The 18,294-nt window shown below is 50.3% G+C and overlaps 1 protein-coding gene across 3 annotated transcripts in view; it reads left to right on the top strand.

Annotated features, from left to right (window-relative positions):
* The window catches only part of YPEL1 (yippee like 1), an 87,462-nt gene that overhangs the window by 50,327 nt on the left and 18,841 nt on the right, over nt 1-18,294 (top strand). For all 3 annotated transcript variants that reach the window (XR_003859192.1, XM_029619724.1, XM_029619725.1), the window contains exon 3: nt 4,938-4,981. Coding sequence is in view for 2 of the 3 variants with exons in the window: in XM_029619724.1 (XP_029475584.1) it covers nt 4,938-4,981 (44 nt within the window). In the remaining variant the exon portion in view is untranslated. The remainder of the gene's footprint in view (nt 1-4,937; nt 4,982-18,294) is intronic.

Here is an 18,294-nt window from a genome sequence, read left to right as displayed (position 1 = left end):
GTTCTTCTCTTCTCTACCTTTTTGTTTCGTTTCCTTAGCTGCTTCGCTTTGATGAACCCCCAGCAGCACTTTTATGTGCTACTATGGCTCCTAAAACCCCAGGATATCTGCTGCTGGTTTTGACAGAAGTAGCATTTCCATTTAATGCTGTGTTTACAATCTGCATGGTAATCTGCCTTGCAAGATTGACTTTCATGACAATAACGGCTTACCCCCTTCGAAATACTAGATTTTATTGTCAGTTATAGGTTGTCCAGTAGAAGCCAATAAAACGGTTAGGTTCCATGTTAGGGGATACCACCCAGGAAAAAGATCTAGGCATCATAGCGGATAATACACTGAAATCGTCAGCTCAGTGTGCTGCGGCAGTCAAAAAGCAAACAAAATGTTAGGAATTATTAGGAAGGGAATGGTGAATAAAACGGAAAATGTCATCATGCCTCTGTATCGCTCCATGGTGAAGACCACACCTTGAGTACTGTGTACAGTTCTGGTCACAGCATCTCAAAAAAGATATAGTTGCACTGAAGAAGATACAGAGAAGGGCGACCAAAATGAGAGAGGGGATGGAACAGCTCCCCTATGAGGAAAGGCTAAAGAGGTTAGGGCTGTTCAGTTTTGAGAAGAGACGCCTGAGGGGGGGATATGATAGAGGTCTTTAAAATCATGAGAGGTCTAGAACGGGTAGATGTGAATCAGTTATTTACTCTTTCGGATAATAGAAGGATTAGGGGGCACTCCATGAAGTTAGCAAGTAGCACATTTAAAACTAATCGGAGAAAATCCTTTTTCACTCAATGCACAATTAAGCTCTGGAATTTGTTGCCAGAGGATGTGCAGTTAGTGAGCTGAGTTTAAAAAAGGTTTGGATAAGTTTTTGGAGAAGAAGTCCATTAACTGTTATTAATCAAGTTGTCTTAGGGAATAGCCACTGCTATTACTGGCATCAGTAGCATGGGATCTACTTAGTGTTTGGGTACTTGCCAGGTACTTGTAGCCTAGTTTGACCACTATTGGAAACAGGATGCTTGGCTTGATGGACCCTTAGTCTGACCCAGTATGGCAATTTCTTATCTTAATGTTTTTAGCTTTCATTCACCATGTGAGGTCTTTTTTTTTCTGTTTCTTCCACACACAAAACAAATACTTTATTTACCTCTATATCCAACAGCCAGATGCAGCTCCCCATAGATTTCCTTGCATTGCTTTCTGTTAATAAAGTTTTGTGGCTAGTTCCTGCTTAGTGTATCTTTTAGTCTTTGAAATCTAGGTCAATGTTCTAGTTCAGACTTTTGAGTGGGCAGTGCAGGGGCAACGGGACTCCATTCTGGTTTGGGGGGGGGGGCGCAACTAAGCTCTACCTTAGTTCCACCCTTAACTCCACCCAAGTTTCCACTGCCAGTATTTTACTTTCTCCTAGGACAGCAGGATGTGTTAATCCTTACAGATGAGTGACTTCATCAGATGGAGCCCGGCATGGGAAAACATTTGTTAAAATTTTCTAGAAACTTTGACTAGCACACTGAATATGCCACCTTGCAGGGTCCGCCTTCAGTCTTTTTTTCCGCGGTGTTAGTTGCCTCGTGGTTTTGGAGCTCTGCTCTTGAACGTTTTTCTCATTCAGAATTTCTTGTTTTTCACAACTGGTCCCCCTTCTATGACCGATGGCGTGATAGGTTTTCTCTTTTTGCCTACTTACAGTCGATTCCCGACATATTGCTTCTTGGTGGCCGCCAGCCATCAACTGCTTGCTGGTTGTTTTTCATGGCATCGTCCAGTTATTGGTGGTGCCCACTGACCATGCCGATTACTGATCCACACGAGGTCTGCATCCTCTGCCTGGGGGCATTGCACAATGTCAGAGGGTGTCAGTTGTTCGATCAGATGCCCCCCCCAAAGGCTGTCGTGCTCAGCTGGATAAATGGAGAAGCTTTTTGGTTCTAAAAATTCTACTCCATCCATGCCGGCATTGGGGATGTCGACTCCTGGGGGCCAATGGGAGCCCATAGATACCTTGTCCCTCTCTCAGGAAGATCCTGCCGGAGTGTAGAAAGAGGAGCTGGTGAAAGGCCCTCTCCGACGTCAGTGCTCTCAAAGGCATCGGGATCTTCAACATCCTCGAGTCTGGGAAAGGACCGGGCCAAGCATCGTGGGAAATTCCGAAAGCACTGTCACTGGTCACCATCGGTGTGTGGCTATGGATGCAGTGCTGCATTGGCGGGTGCCATGCCGCAGCCGTAGCAACCCTGTGGAACGGAGGCTCCATCTGCGATAAACCTGGGAGTCCCAGGTGTTCCCCACCAATATCGGTGCCAGGCACCGAGCCTCTGCCTGCTCGGGGATCCCCACCACCCAGATATTGCAGTAGAGAGATCTGTCTTCAAGGTCAGTTACCTTGTCTTCCTTGCTATGTGTGCTCTTCTACTAGCTGGACAGATTATTCCTCTGGGTGACGAAACATGAGATGCAGCGGAATGTCCAGTTTCCCTTCTATGGTTCCCCGAGTGGGGTTTTCTCAGTGTTGTAGGACTGAGACCTGACATCTGGAGCACCTCAGTAGTTGATTCAGGGACATGGAAGGCAATAAGGGTCTATGATCCTGGGACTCATTCCAACTTTTTATGAACACTTGTGCACTGGGTGCTGATGACGATTCTGTCAGTGACTGGGGTTGGAACTTGGGACAAGATTTCTTGGTGGGTTTGGGGGTTCGGGAGGGTGGAGAAAGTGTTTGTGTACTGCAGTTCGGCATGTGAAGGTGATTAACTTGGGGTTTATGGTTTTGGAGGAGTTGGGGATCGGAGTATAGCTGGACTAGGAAGCAGAGGGTGGTATGGAGATTGGGTGGTAAGCACTTCTTGTTATGATGTCACACTGTTCTTATGCACTCCACTGGGTGTTACTGTAACAGTGGAGCACAGCATGCGCATTCGGGTACGGCAGGGCATTTACTCCAAGTGCCTCGGGCAATGGCAGGCATCATTCTCACTGTCTGTACAGTTCTCAGCCATGCCAGGGTTCTGCCATCGATGTGTCAAGGTCTCAGCCTCCTTGTCAGTCCTACTCCACAAAGTGCTGGGGAGCATTGGCGAGGAAGGCGTCATCACACATTCTGATTTGCCTTTTGGCAGTGCGCAGCCACCCACTCTAGCAAGTGGTGCTCGGTCCTTGGTGTACCGTGAAATTCTACCCACAAGCATAGGTGTGCTGAAAATTCATAGGATGGGATACCACTGTATGAGTACTAGTTAGTGTGCTTTTACAGCAGAGGGCTCTATTCTCCAGTTGCCCTCTACTGTAGGGGTGTGTGTTTCCCTTCTGGCAATCACAACAAGTTGTGCGCCGCTGCTACAGGACTGACCTAGGATTGCGTTCCTGGTCAAACCCTAAGTGGAAGTAGACACCAGAAAGGTAGTGTCGGGAATCTTCTCCTCCCTCAGAAGAGGAATGTTTTTTGACCCCCTTCTGTGTCACAAATTCCCTTTGTGGGTAAGCCCCTGGGGCTCCATCCCTGGCAGGTTTATCGCTGAATGGGAGCCTCGATTCTTTGAATCAGTGCTTCTCCTTGTAGGCCTGGGCTGGGGGATGGCAGCGGCGGTCATCTGACTGTTTTTGCAGGGGCCCCTTCATTGATTACTGTGGTGGTCTTCCCTATCCGATGGTGGCTGCCAGTGTCAGATTGGTCGCTTCTGAACCTCAGTTATCAGTGATTGTGTTTCAACTGGAGAGTTGACAGGTTTTTTAGGATCGGGAGGCCCTGATTCCCATTGCTTTCCTGTCCCTTCCGGAAGGGTGATTCAACTGGGTTCCAAGAGTCCTTCTCTTGTTTTCATCTCTAGACTTTTTCCTGTATACAGGAGGTTCTAGACCTACTGTCGTCAGAGTTTACTGATCCGAAACCCTGCTTGTAATGTTTTCTGTGATGTGGAGTATGTTTCTTGCTGGCACTCGCGTCACTCCCCTGCCTTATGCATCTCTGCTATGCATTGGGGTTTTGTGTCTCAGTCTTTTCTATGGTTTTCTCTTTGTAGAAACCAACTCTTTTCCTGCCTAGACCCCTTTGTGGGGTTTGTCCTTGAAAAAAGCAGAGTTGCTTACCTATATAACAGATATTCTCTGAGGACAGCAGGATGTTAATCCTCATGAAACCCACCTGCCTCCCCTGGGAGTTGGTTTCTCCATGTATTAGCTATATTAGGGACTGAGGGGACTCTGCCTAAGGGGCAGGGTGATGACTACAGCTGTACATGCTCAGTAGGGCATGTTTGAATGTTTTAGATTCTTTGAGATAAAACTTTTGTGCCAGGCTCCATCCGTTGATGTCACCCATGTGTGAAGACTAATATCCTGTTGTCCTTTGAGAACACGTTACAGGTAAGCAACTCTGCTTTCTAGTCTTTTTATTATTATTCATTTTAATTACTTTAAAAAATCTTCCTCTTTATACCTCTCTATAGATAACCTAGACATGATATGATTTGTCCTTTGACCAGGACTCCATTTGCTGCCCTTTACATGATCCTGGCCAGAAGCTGCTATGGTTGTGCAACAGCTGGGATTCCCATAGGCTGGGATTGCTCTTTCTTTCAGCCCAAGCAGCAGCAACAACCAGCAACCAGGTCTGGGAATCAAACCTGAGTTTCTTCTTAGCCACACTTGGCACTTCTGCTGGATCTCAGACTGATCCTCCAACTTCGTCTTGATTGTTTTCTGGGATGAGGTGCTTAATCCGGTGGAATCATAGCCTCTAGCCCTGCAGCTATCAATTTAAAAAAATAAATCTCTAAGCACTATATAATTCAGCAGTACATTACAATTTATTTTCAGTGAATATGGTAAGTGTTGATTATCAATTTACATTTTATTTCCATTAGTGCAACAAAGACTGAGTTTTGGAATTTTTTTTTTAAGGATTCTATTGATTTGTTTCTTTACAGTCTTTTCAGGGAAGCCAGGGACGAGCCTACCTCTTTAATTCTGTGTAAGTATAATTGTACATTCATTTTTATGTGGAATTTTTGTCTTCTCTTTTTTTTTTTCTCTCATTTTTAAACTGTTTAATTTCTCTGTAACATACTTATGGGAGTGATTTGTATAATTCTCTAAACACTACCAATTTATTTATGTTTCAGTTTGAAATACTTTTCTCAATTTAATACAAGTAATTCAAAACTAATTGTATTAGTGTCTCCATCAAGTCATTAACACTATATACATCCTTTTTTTGAGGATGCTGTCTTTTTAGGTATAAAGATGAGTACATGCTTAGTTACTTGTTCTTGGTGTGGTCATCAGAATGCCAGGTGCATTACATTGTTAGTGTTTGTTTACACTATCACTAGAATCCTCTTTGGCTACTTTTGGGGCATACATTCTTTCCAGACATGTCTGGCCCTTGCATGATGAAAGCAGAGGCTTTATGCTCCTTGGGGAGGCAAGATATTGGGTGATAGTTCCTTTCTCACAGGACAAGCAGGATAGTAGTCCTCACATATGGGTGACATCATCAGGATGGAGCCCAATCACGGAAAACTTCTGTCAAAGTTTCCAGAACTTTGACTGGCCCCTACTGGGCATGCCCAGCATGGCACTAATCCTGCAGCCAGCAGGGGTCCCCCTTCAGTCTTCTTTTTTCTGTGCATCAGTAGCCTTGCGGTTTAGGAGCTCTGAAGAGATTCCTGACAGGAATTTTCCTCACGGAGTTAATTAAACTTAAATTGCCCCACAGGGGTCCCTCCTCTAACTTTTCTCAGGCCGTGGTACTCCGGTAAGTTTTTGACCGTCTTTTGTCGATTACCATCTAGTTTGGCCCTCGCGGCCTACTGGCCGTCGACCATACCGAGGCTCGATTTTTTTCGATGGCCATGGCGTTGGGGTTTCGTTGGTGCCCAGACTGTACTCGTACCATGTCTATCACAGACCCTCATGGTGTCTGTGTAATGTATTTAGGCCATGAGCATGATGTCCTGACTTGCACCAAATGTGCCCTCATGACACCAAAAGGTCGCAAAGCCAGAATGGAGAAGATGGGACTCCTCTTCCATGCTCACACCCCAACGCCGTCCATCGCATCGACGTCATCTGAACCGGCACCGTCTAAGTCGCACCAGCATCGACAACCGTCCGGTGACCGTCCGCCATAGACGTCTTCACGACCATCGACTCCCGTTACTCCCCCTCAAGATCGAGGGGATCGTAGGGAGAAACATCGACATCGTAAGTCCCGGACCGTCGAGGGAGCAAAATCATCGACCTCGCCACCGTCCGAGCCACCATCGAAGAAGTCCCGTCCAGGAATGGCACTGACCATTCCTGCGACTGGGACATCGAGGCCACCCTCACCCGATCGGGGTTTGGGAGTCGCGATTCCACCTGTAAAGGTGGTCCCTCCGACTGTGCCTCCGCCTCCCTCTTCCGTCATGGAGCCGGGGCTGCTTGCTCCAGGTCTCCGGGAAGAACTGAACCAGCTGGTCCAGGAGGCCATCGACAAGTTGATGCAACGACTCCAAGTTCCTCCGACACTGGCACCGAGAGTGGAACCAGTCACCGACCCGATGACAGCAGCACTGGCACCGCTGCTATCCCAGATGGAGGTGCTCATGACCGCCCTTCCACCGGTGATTCCCGGGTCTCCGATGGCTCCGGTGCGCTCCCCGTTGACAGCTTCATCGGGAGGAGAAACACCATTCCGCATTCCTCCTTCGGGAGTACTGCCTCAGCCATCGATGCCAATTTGTCCCTCGCCACCGATTCATGCATCGGGGGCGATACGCTCATCGGCGCCATCGATGCCTTCGATACCGGCACCGATGCCTTCCAGGCCGTCCACGGTGCCCCCAGCGATTCCTTAGATTTTCTCGGAGCCTCAGCTGGGGCCTTCAGGTATCCAACCCCTTTCTCATCCTACAGGTCAGTCTGCTGATCCTTATGACACCTGGGGTGATGATACTTCCACAGACACCGATGACTTACCTTCACCTTCCTCTCTTGCTGAAAGTAGAAAGCGTTCTCCTCCAGAGGACCTTTCTTTCATTAATTTTGTGAAGGAAATGTCTGAGTTGGTCCCTTTTCAGCTTCAGAAGGAGCAGGATGATAGGCACCAGATGATGGAGCTCCTCCAATTCCTGGATGCCCCTAAAGTGATCACTTCTATTCCCATTCATCAAGTTCTTCTTGACCTCCTCAAAAAGAACTGGGAAAACCCTGGATCCGTTGCCCCAGTCCATAGAAAAGCTGACACTACTTATTTAGTACAATCAGCCCTCGGCTTTCAAAAATCTCAGCTTGACCACCACTCAGTGGTGGTGGAATCGGCTCAGAAGAAAGCAAAAAGGATGAAGCCTCACTCATCTACCCCTCCTGTTAAGGGACACAAGTTCTTAGACAATATTGGTGACGAGTGTTCCAAGGGGCCATGCTCATCTCCAGAATTGCTGCTTACCAGCTGTATATGACCCAATACAATTGGGTCATTTTCAAGCAGATACAGGACTTCTCTGAAACCCTGCCTGACCAATTCCAACAACAGCTTCAAATCCTTGTCAACAAGGGGTTTGAGGCAGGAAAGCATGAGATAAGAACAGCTTACGATATCTTCAACACCTCTACTAGAGTGTCTGCAGCTGCCATTTCGGCAAGACGATGGGCCTGGCTCAAATCTTCTGACCTTCGCCCAAAAGTACAAGACAGGCTGTCTGACCTGCCATGTGTAGGAGACAATCTGTTCGGTGAACAGATCCATCAAATAGTGGCTGAATTAAAGGACCATCATGAGACCCTTAAACAGCTCTCATCTATACCTTCCGACTTCCCCTCAAGACAGACTTTTAGGAAGGACTCTAAGAAGTCATTCTTCCGTCCAAGGAAGTACTATCCTCCACCAGCAAGGTCTCGAACTACGAGGCCTTCTCAAAAACCTCAGCCTCGCCAGGCCCAAAAGCAAAAGCCGCAAGCAGCTCCCCAGCCGGGGCCTGCTTCAGGGTTTTGACTTTCACTTGGAGAGCAGCAGCCTGATTCCTCTGCCAAGCATACAGTGGGAGGTCGATTGTGCCACTTTCATGGCATGTGGCAATCAATCACAACCGACCAATGGGTGCTAGCAATCATTGCTCAGGGTTACCACCTAAACTTTCTTGCTCTTCCACCGGACTCACCACTTCTGTAAGCATGGAGAGTATCCAACCATTCTGTCCTTCTGGAGCAGGAGGTTTCCCTTCTTCTCCAGTTAAGAGCAATAGAACCCGTCCCACTCTCGCAGCAAGGCCTAGGGTTCTATTCCCGGTACTTTTTTATCCCCAAAAAATCCGGGGGAGTTCGTCCAATTCTGGACCTACGTGCTCTCAACAAGTACCTACAGTGAGAAAAGTTCAAGATGGTAACCTTGGGCTCGCTTCTACCTCTTCTGCAAAGAGGAGACTGGCTCTGCTCTCTGGACCTTCAGGACGCATACACACACATTGCGATAACTCCAGCTCATCGCAAGTACCTCAGGTTTTTAGTAGGCCCAAAGCACTATCAATACCGCGTGCTTCCGTAAGGCCTAGCATCGGCACCATGCGTCTTTACCAAATGTCTCGTGGTTGTCGCAGCTTTTCTCAGGAAAGAAGGTGTTCACGTCTACCCCTATCTGGACGACTGGTTAATCAGGGCTCCAACCCAGCAAGCCGCTTGGTCATCCCTCGATTTGACCCTACACGCTCTAATTTCTCTAGGTTTTCTTGTCAATTACGAAAAATCTATTTAGTCCCATCTCAAACCTTGTCGTTCATTGGGGCAGACTTGGAAACCTTGCAGGCAAAAGCCTTTCTACCTCAACGAGCGCTAACCCTCGTGTCTCTCGCTTACCAGTTGCAGTCTCAGCATACAGCAACAGCTCTCCATTTCCTCGTCCTTTTAGGACACATGGCGTCCTCAGTCCATGTCACACCAATGGCCCGCCTGGCCATGAGGCTCATGCATTGGACTCTGAGGTCACAATGGATTCAAGCTGTTCAGCCTCAGTCGACCATTGTCCACATCACCGACTCACTCCATCTGTTTCTCGCTTGGTGGAAAGATCACAACAATCTCCTCCAGGGACTTCCCTTTCAAGTGCCAGATCCTCAACTCATTCTCACCTCCGACGCTTCCAACCTCGGGTGGGGAGCGCACATGGACAATCTACAGACACAAGGGTCTTGGTCTCCATGGGAAGCCAAACATCAAATAAACTTCCTAGAACTTCGAGCAATGCGATATGCTCTCAGGGCGTTTCAGGAACGCCTGTCAAATCGCGTCATCGTGATTCAGACGGACAACCAGATGGCCATGTGGTACATCAACAAGCAGGGAGGCACAGGCTCCTTCCTTCTGTGTCAGGAAGCTGCGCAGATTTGGTCAGAAGCGCTCTCCCACTCGATGTACCTCAGGGCCACCTACTTGCTGGGAGTGGACAATGTCTTGGCAGACAAACTGAGTCGTGTCTTCCAACTGCACGAGTGGTCTCTCAACCCCTCGGTAGCGAACTTCATCTTCCAACAATGGGGTTATCCCCAGACAGACCTCTTTGCGTCCCCTCAGAACCACAAAGTTGACAATTTCTGCTCCCTCATTCAGAGCGAGCGCTCTCCGCCCAGAGATGCATTCTCCCTCTTGCGGGCAACCGGTCTGCTCTATGCATTCCCTCCACTTCCTCTTCTCTCGAAGACTCTCGTGAAGTTACATCAGGACAAGGGAACCATGATCCTGATAGCATCTCACTGGCCACGCCAAGTGTGGTTTCCAGTACTTCAGGATCTCTCCATCCGCAGGCACATTCCCTTGGGAACAGACCCGCATCTGATCACTCAAAACAACGGATGCCTACGCCATCCCAATCTTCAGGCCTTGTCTCTGACGGCATGGATGTTGAAAGGTTAATCCTTCAACCACTTAACCTTTCAGATTCGGTTTCTCGTGTCCTGATTGCTTCACGGAAGCCTTCCACAAGAAAATTTTATTCCTATAAATGGAAAAGGTACACATGGTGCACCTCGCAGTCCCTTGATCCCTTTTCCTGTCCAATCCCAAGGTTTTTGGACTATCTCTGGCATTTGTCGGAGTCAGGTTTAAAGAACTCTTCAATCAGAATGCATGTCAGTGCGGTAGCCGCCTTCCATAAAGGTGTCGGGGATGTTCCTATATCAATACAACCCCTCGTAACACGCTTTTTAAAGGGCTTGCGCCATATCAAGCCACCTTTACGTCCTCCAGCCCCTTTTTGGGACCTTAATCTGATTCTTGGTCGGCTCATGAAACCACCATTCGAGCCTCTTCACTCCTGTGACCTAAAATATCTCACATGGAAAGTGATTTTCCTTTTGGCTATCAATTCAGCTCGCAGGGTTAGTGAGTTACAGGCCCTAGTTACCTATCCGCCTTACACTAAACTCCTGCAGGACTGGGTGGTACTCCGCACTCACCCTAAATTTTTACCTAAGGTAGTTTCGGAGTTTCACATTAATCAATCCATCATACTACCTACCTTCTTTCCCAGGCCCCATTCCAATCCAGGGGAACAGGCTCTGCATACCCTTGACTGTAAGCGGACTCTAGTGTTCTACCTAGACCGTACAGTTGCCCACAGGAAGAGCACTCAGTTATTCGTCTCTTTCCATCCCAACAAATTAGGGCAACCTGTGGGTAAGCAGACCCTCTCCTCCTGGTTGGCGGACTGCATATCTTTTTGCTATCAGCAAGCAGGCATTCCTTTTCAAGACCGTGTTAAAGCACACTCTGTGAGGGCCATGGCGACTTCAGTAGCACACCTACGATCGGTGCCGCTTCCTGACATTTGCAGGGCTGCCACCTGGAGTTCTCTCCACACTTTCGCAGCCCACTATTGCTTGGACAAAGCCGGAAGACAAGATTCCATCTTTGGTCAGTCTGTCCTGCGTAACTTATTTCCAATGTGACGTACCTACACCCTTCTGCCTGCCCGGTGGGGTTCAGGATGCCCTCTACCAAATTCCACCCCAGTTGTTGTGCCTGTTGCACGCCGTTGGGTACATTTGGTGCATGTTAGGACATCCTCAGCTCGGTACTCACCCATATGTGAGGTCTACCATCCTGCTTGTCCTGTGAGAAAGCAAATGTTGCTTACCTGTAACAGGTGTTCTCACAGGACAGCAGGATGTTAGTCCTCACGAAACCTGCCCGCCGCCCCGCGGTGTTGGGTTCGTAACGTTTTGTTTTATTTTTCGGCACTGCCTGTAGCTTTCAAATAAGACTGAAGGGGGGACCCCTGCTGGCTGCAGGGTTAATGCCATGCTGGGCATGCCCAGTAGGGGCCAGTCAAAGTTCTGGAAAGTTTGACAGAAGTTTTCTGTGATTGGGCTCCATCCTGATGATGTCACCCATATGTGAGGACTAACATCCTGCTGTCCTGTGAGAACACCTGTTACAGGTAAGCAACATTTTCTTTCTTTTCTCTTGTATTTAACACCTACATCAGCTTGAATACAATTTAAAATAATCTGCCTACAGTGGTTGGCATCATTAATAGAATGATGTTGGGCTGGGTGCGTCAGCCAGCATTTGCAGAGCAGAGACTCAAGAGAGGAGCACAATGTGCTTCTTTGCAGAGACAACCACATCTTGGTCAGCAAATGAAGTGGACATGGCTTCCACAGCAGTGAAAGGTTTTATAATATTAAGGGTACCGCAGAACTGACCAATACTGGCTTCTGCCTTGATCATATGTGCATGAGCAGCATAAGCTACTTGGAAATAGAACAAGCAGAGTGCAGTAGTACACACTGGAAGATGAGGCACACACCTAAACCTTTGGAAGCTACTTGGTTTTCTAGGCCACCATTTCAAATAATGTGGCACTGAAAAGCAAAAGTATTAGATCATGCTCAAATTTCAGTTTGCATACTCTCTGGTTCTGTTTTTCCTTCTCTTATTCTGATACAAGCCGTTAAGCCCGTCACAACGGGCTACATTACATTTTTGTTTTCGGTCCATTTTCGAAAACAGCACCCTCCTACACTTTTTCTCCCTCATTCCCCCTTCCCCTCAGTCACTCACCCCCTTCCCACCCCTCAGTCTTACTCACTCTCTGTCTCCCACTGGCTCCTTCCCCTCACTCTCACCTCCCTCCCCTTCCCTCAGTCACTCCCACCTCTCTCCCCTTCCCTCAGTCACTCCCCACCCTGTCTCAATCCCATCCCCTCTCCCTCAGCCCTCCTCCACTCCCTTTTTCTCTGCTCCACAACTTCTTACCCTTCCACTTACTCACATCCCTGTCTCTCACCTCTCCCTCATCCTCCCTCTCCCCTCACTCTTCCCCACCCCCTCCCTCCCTCAGTCCCTCCCTCCCACTCAGTCCCTCCCCCTCACTCAGTCCCTCCCTCCCTCCCACTCAGTCCCTCTCCCTCACTCAGTCCCTCCCTCCCTCCCACTCAGTCCCTCTCCCTCCCACTCAGTCCCTCCCACTCACTCAATCCCTCCCTCCCCCCCACTCAGTCCCTCCCCCTCCCTCAGTCCCTCTCTCTCTCTCTCCTCCCTCTCTCTCTCTCCTCCCTCTCTCTCTCTCCTCCCTCCCCTCGCTACTGGCCGCCGCTGCACCTCGTCGTTCGCTGCTGCCGCCATCGCCGCGGCCGCCCGACGCCGCCATCGCCGCTGCCGCCCAACGCCGCCATGTTTTTTTTTTTTTTTACGCTGGCTAAGACCGACGTCCTTGCCCACTCTACTGCGCATTTGCGGGCCGTCGGTCATGGCCCATTTATAAGGTAGATTTTTCTTTTTTTCTTATTGTAACTTATTTTTGTTTTTATAAGTTTAGGAATGCTTATAATTTAACTATAGTTTTATTATTGTGTTAATGTTTGTACATCCTGTGATGTCGTCATTACTCCCAATTTGAGGCAGGGCTAGCTTTTATAGCTGATGCATTGTTTGATTTGCTGCGGATGTTAGCCAGGAATATGATATCTGCAGTTTCAGCTAGAAAGTTGCTCTGGTTACATAACTGGGCTACTAATGTTTGATCCAAGTCTCAGCTTGGTAATCTCCCTTTTTGAGGCAAGCTGCATTTTTGGGAATGATTAAACAAATTGGTCAAGCACCTTGGGGAGTTGAAATCCCATAAGTTACCAGAGGATAAACCCAAGAGGATCTGAAGGACATTCCCAGACAAGCAGAAGTTTAGGGAGGCCAGACATTACCAGCATGGAAAGAGTTTTTTGCAGCACCAGTTTGTATCCAAGTTGCAGTCCTTTCAAGGGAACTGCAGAGGTGCTTGAGACACCTCAAGTTTTTCTTCTAATGGACTTAAGAGTACTCAATGAAGCTTTCTTGGTCCACTCCCCAGGAATGCGCATAGGATGGTGATGGGTTCGCTTTTATGAGAAATGGTCCAAGATAACAGACCAGCGGGTCCTTTCCGTTGTAAAAGACAGTTCCCTGTGCGTACCCGGATCAGTCCAGACTGTGGTTGAGCCTCCTTTCCAGCAGGTGGAGACAGACTAAAACTGAAAGGATATCCTATATGAGGACAGAGCCTATCCTGTAACCCTTCAGTATTCATCTGTCTCCAGCAGGTGTAGCAGCTCACCCTTCGGTTCCCTGCTCTAGGCTAAGCAGCCTTTTCTTTTCTTCGTGGATCAAGCAAGTACTTATTCCTTAGGGATCTAGTGTGATCTCCCTGTAAAAATAAATAAATAATGTTCTATGTAAACCGGGGTGATATGTATATTATACAGGAACCTCCGGTATATAAATTATTTAAATAAATAAATAAATAAATAAATAAAAAGGGGAGTTTTTGTTTTGTGCAGGAGACGGTTCCGTCTCCTGGCTCTTGCCGGACTCAGGGGGCTTTGCCCCTTGTGCAGAGCATAGCCAGAGTCTGTAGCTGCTTCCACATGTGGGGACCGAGTCTGGTGGTCCAGTTCTCGTCTCCCCCTCCTCTGGCTGCCGAGGGGGCTGCTTAGCCCACTGCTGTGCTCAGTCTGTTAAAAAAAAAAAAAAAAAAAATTTCAAAGATACAGTTTAAAGTTAAAAGTATTCAAAGTGCTTTTTTAACTTACCTTACAGGAGTAGACCCATTTTTCTCATTTTGGTCTTCGGAGGGCTTGATCCGGCAGCCAGAAAGGCAGGAGTCTGCAGGTTTCCCCCCTGCTTCACTCCGGGCCTGCAGGCTGCCAATCAAAACTTTTTTTTTTTTTCTGCAGTTTTTTTCTTCAGTGCGGCTCTGTCTATGCCGCAGCAGGCAGCCTGCCTCTCTTGTGGTCAGCCCTCGTCGCGATTTTTGCGAGAGGGCCTCTGTTCTGCTTGCCTGCTGGGTGGGGAAGGTCCCTCCTCGGCAGCAGGCAAATTTAGGCCGGGGATAGAGTTCCCTCAGCATGGCCAAGGCCGTTCCCGGCTCGGCAAAGCCCGGGAACGGCGGCCATTTTGGATTTTTCAGCGGCTCCGTTTTCGGAGCTGCCTGGGGTTGGGGGGGGGCCGATTTGTTTTGTTTTTTTCCTCTTCAGATTCTCTCCCCCCCCCCCCCCCCCCCCCGGGAATTCTAGGACCCGTTTTTTCCACAGAATTGTCCTCCTCCTGCATAAGTCCTATTTAGCTAGCCTGCAGGAGGAGGAGGAAGGTTCCCACCCAGGTTTCCCCGCTCCGCGCCGTTGACTACTGGTCCGGTTGCGGAGCCCCCAGGGTCGATTCACATGCGGGTGGTCCCGGGAGGGTACCCTGCCTCCCCTGGAGGGAGACGATCCCAGAGATCTACGGATGTTCCGCCGGGAGGAGCTGGAGCCCCTCATCCCCTTTGTCCTCCAGGAATTGGGCTTGGTGGGGCCCCCCGCGGACACCCTTATGGCTCAAGGATATGGATCCGGTCCTGGCGGGAATCAGGGCTCCGACAAGCGCCTTCCCTTTTCACCCCATGCACAAGCTGGGACTCCGGGTGGGGCGGGCTATGGATAAGCTTTACCCCCTCCCGGAGGAATGTTTGGAAATTTTGAAAACATACCACCATCCCGGTGGAGAGTTCCATGGCTCTGAAAGACGCCCAGGACCACAAGCTCGAGGCACTTATGAAGCGTATTTTTGATGCCCTGGCGCTGGGGGTTCGTGCGACTTTCTGCAGCAGTCTCATGCTACGGGCAGGCCTCAGGTGGGTTTAACAGTTACTCTACACCCAAGACCTCCCGTCGGCAGAGGCGGAGCAGGCTGAGCATCTCGAGGCAGTTGTCGCTTATGGGGCTGATGCGCTTTACGACCTCCTCCACGTCCAAGCAAAGGCGATGGCCTCGGCGGTGTCCGCCAGACGACTCCTCTGCCTGCGCAATTGGTCGGCTGATCCGTCCTCCAAAGCCCGGCTGGGCACGTTGCCTTTCAAAGGTAAGTAGCTTTTCGGTGAGGACCTTGAGAAGCTTATGGATTCCTTGGCGGAAAATGAGGTCCATGAGCTCCCAGAGGACCGTCCGAAACCGTCCCGTTCCTTTACACCCTCTCGTCCTCGCTTTCGGGGCCAGAGACTGTATACCCTGCGCGGATGGGGTGGTTCCTCAAGGGGTTATTCTTCTCGGTCTCAGTCTTGGTCGCAGCCCTTTTGTGGGCGTCGGCCCTTTCACAAGGGCCAGCCCGCGTGCTCCGCCCCTAAGCCTGCCACGCAACGAAGTTCAGTTGACTCATTCCTCAGCCCCCTCCCTAGGCGGCCGCTTTTCCCTGTTTTTCGAGGAATGGGGCAAAATCACGTCTGACCAGTGGGTCCTTGACATTATCAGGGACGGGTACGCCTTCGAGATTATTCGCAACCTACCGGATCTGTTTTTTCTTTTCCCCATGCGGGCGGTCCAAGAGGGACGCGGTGGAACAAACCCTCGCCAGGCTCCTGAGGCTGGGCGCGGTGGTCCCGGTCCCGGAGAGGGAGCTTGGCGCCAGCCGGTATTCTACTTGCTTCGTTGTTCCCAAGAAGGACGGGTCTTTTCGCCTGATCTTAGACCTCAAGAGGGTCAACCGGGCCCTCAAGATTCCACATTTCCGCACGGACACCCTGCAAGCGGTCATCGCAGCGGTTTGCCCCAGAGAGTTCCTCGCTTCACTCGCTCTTGCAGAGGCGTACTTCCATATTCCGATTCACCGCAACTACCAGAAGTATCTTCGCATCCACGTCCTCAACCAGACTTCCAGTTTTGGGCGCTTTCCTTCGGCCTTGCACCTTCACCAAGGTCATGGGGGTGGTTGTGGCGGCTCTTCACCGGGAGGGAATCCTTGTTCCCCCCTACCTGGATGACTGGCTCGTCAGGGCCAAGTTGGCGGCTCTTTGCCAACAGGCGGTGGATCGCGTGTTAGCTCTCCTCGCGTCTCTCGGGTGGATAGTGTTTTCCTCCAAGAGCAACCTTCAGCCCTCCCAGAAGTTCGAGCTCCTGGGAGCCCACTTCGTCACCCGAGTGGGCAAGATCTTCTTACCTCGTGCGCGAGCTCTCTAGCTGATTGGGCAGATTCAGAATCTGTTTTGCTACCTTCCCCAACGGCCTGGGACTACCTGCAGGTCTTGGGATCCATGGCTTCAACCATCAACCTAGTCCCCTGGGCCTTTGCTCATATGCGTCCGTTACAGAAAGCTTTGCTATCCCGTTGGCAGCCGGTGTCGGTACAGTTTCACATAGTCCTTCTGTTTTTAGACTCTACAGTCGCCGACTTTCAGTGGTGGCTGTCACTCCCTCGTCTCCTTCAGGGAATGCCTCTCCAAGCTCCACAGTGGACGATAGTAACCACAGACGCCAGTCTGTCGGGCTGGGGTGAGGTCTCTCTCCCAGTCCCCTCAGGGGACCCGGTCGCCAACTCAGTCTCGCTGGCACACGCATGGGCGGAACGGCATCTGCAGTGTCTGGCGGCCTCCCACATCACGGGCAAGGAGAATGTTCAGGCCGATTTCCTCAGTCATCAATCGCTAGATCCGGAGGAGTGGGAGCTCTCGAACGCGGCCATGGCTCTGATAGTGGACAGGTGGGGTCCCCACCACCTGGACTCATGGCGACCTTGCGCAACACCAAGGCAAGTCTGTTCTTCAGCCGCTGGAGGGAGCACAGCTCGGAGGGCGAGGCTGCTGTGGCTCTCCCTTGGCCGGCGGAAGTCCTTCTGTTGTACGTGTTCCCCCCCCCCCCCAGTGGCCCCTGGTGGGAAAAGTTCTCAGAAGAATAGAGCTCCACCAGAGACCCGTGGTTATGGTAGCACCCGAGTGGCCACGAAGGCAGTGGTTCGCAGATCTCCTCAACCTGGCGACGGACGGACCCCTCCGGCTTGGTCATCTCCCTCGTCTACTTTGGCAGGGGCCTGTATTTTCCGACCAGGCCAATCGCTTCTGTCTAGTGGCCTGGCTTTTGAACAGCGATGCCTGAGGCATAAGGGCTATAAGGAGGAGGTCATCTCCACCTTACTGCGGGCCCGAAAACAGTCGACTTCTTGGCTTACGGGCGTATCTGGAAGGTCTTTGATTCTGTTTGTGCGGAGTCGGGGGTCTCGGCGCGCTCCGCCCAGTCTCGTTGGCCCTTTCTTTCCTTCAGAAGGGTCTTTCCAAGGACCTTTCCTTCAGTTCTCTGCACGTGCAAGTCTCCGCTCCCTCGGTTGGGTACAAGGTAATCCCTTAGCGGGCCACTCAGACGTGATCCGGTTCTTGAAGGGCGTCAAACTCCTATGTCCGCCTTCTCGTACTATTTGCCCGTCGTGGAGTCTTAACCTGGTCCTTTGGGCCCTCTGTACTGCTCCGTTCAAATCTCTCCGTCTCGCTACGTTAAAAGATCTTACACTCAAGACTGTTTTCCTGGTCTCTAGCTCCTCCGCCCGACGGATCTTCAAGACTCAAGTGTTGTCCTGTCGGGAACCTTTCTTGCGCTTTTCCGATTCAGGGGTATCCCTCAAGACGGTCCCTTCCTTCTTGCCAAAGGTTGTTTCCAACTTCCATGTCCTCCCAGTCAGTAGAACTCCCTGCGTTTTCCCCAGAGGAGATCGCGGGTACGACTGGGAGGTGATCTTCGTAAGCTGGATGCCAAACGGGTTCTACTTCATATCTCCAGGTTGCCAATGACTTTCGGGCCTCGGACCATCTTTTTGTCCTCTGGAGTGGTCCCAGTCTAAGACCACTATTGTGCGGTGGTTGAAAGAAGCGTTCTCCTCGGCCTATCTTTGCCAAGGCCGGGCGGTTCCCGAGGGCCTAAAGGCTCATTTGCTACGTTCTCAAGCTACTTCCTGGGCGGAAAGCCAATCACTCTCCCTGCAGGAGATTTGCAGAGCTGCCACATGGACGTCTTTGCATACTTTTGCTCGGCACTATCG

The sequence above is a fragment of the Rhinatrema bivittatum genome, chromosome 11 (assembly GCF_901001135.1).
Source record: "Rhinatrema bivittatum chromosome 11, aRhiBiv1.1, whole genome shotgun sequence".
In the NCBI taxonomy this organism is placed as follows: Eukaryota; Metazoa; Chordata; class Amphibia; order Gymnophiona; family Rhinatrematidae; genus Rhinatrema; species Rhinatrema bivittatum.
Note: the sequence above shows the minus strand (reverse complement) of the source record. Positions and strands in the feature narration are given on the sequence as shown.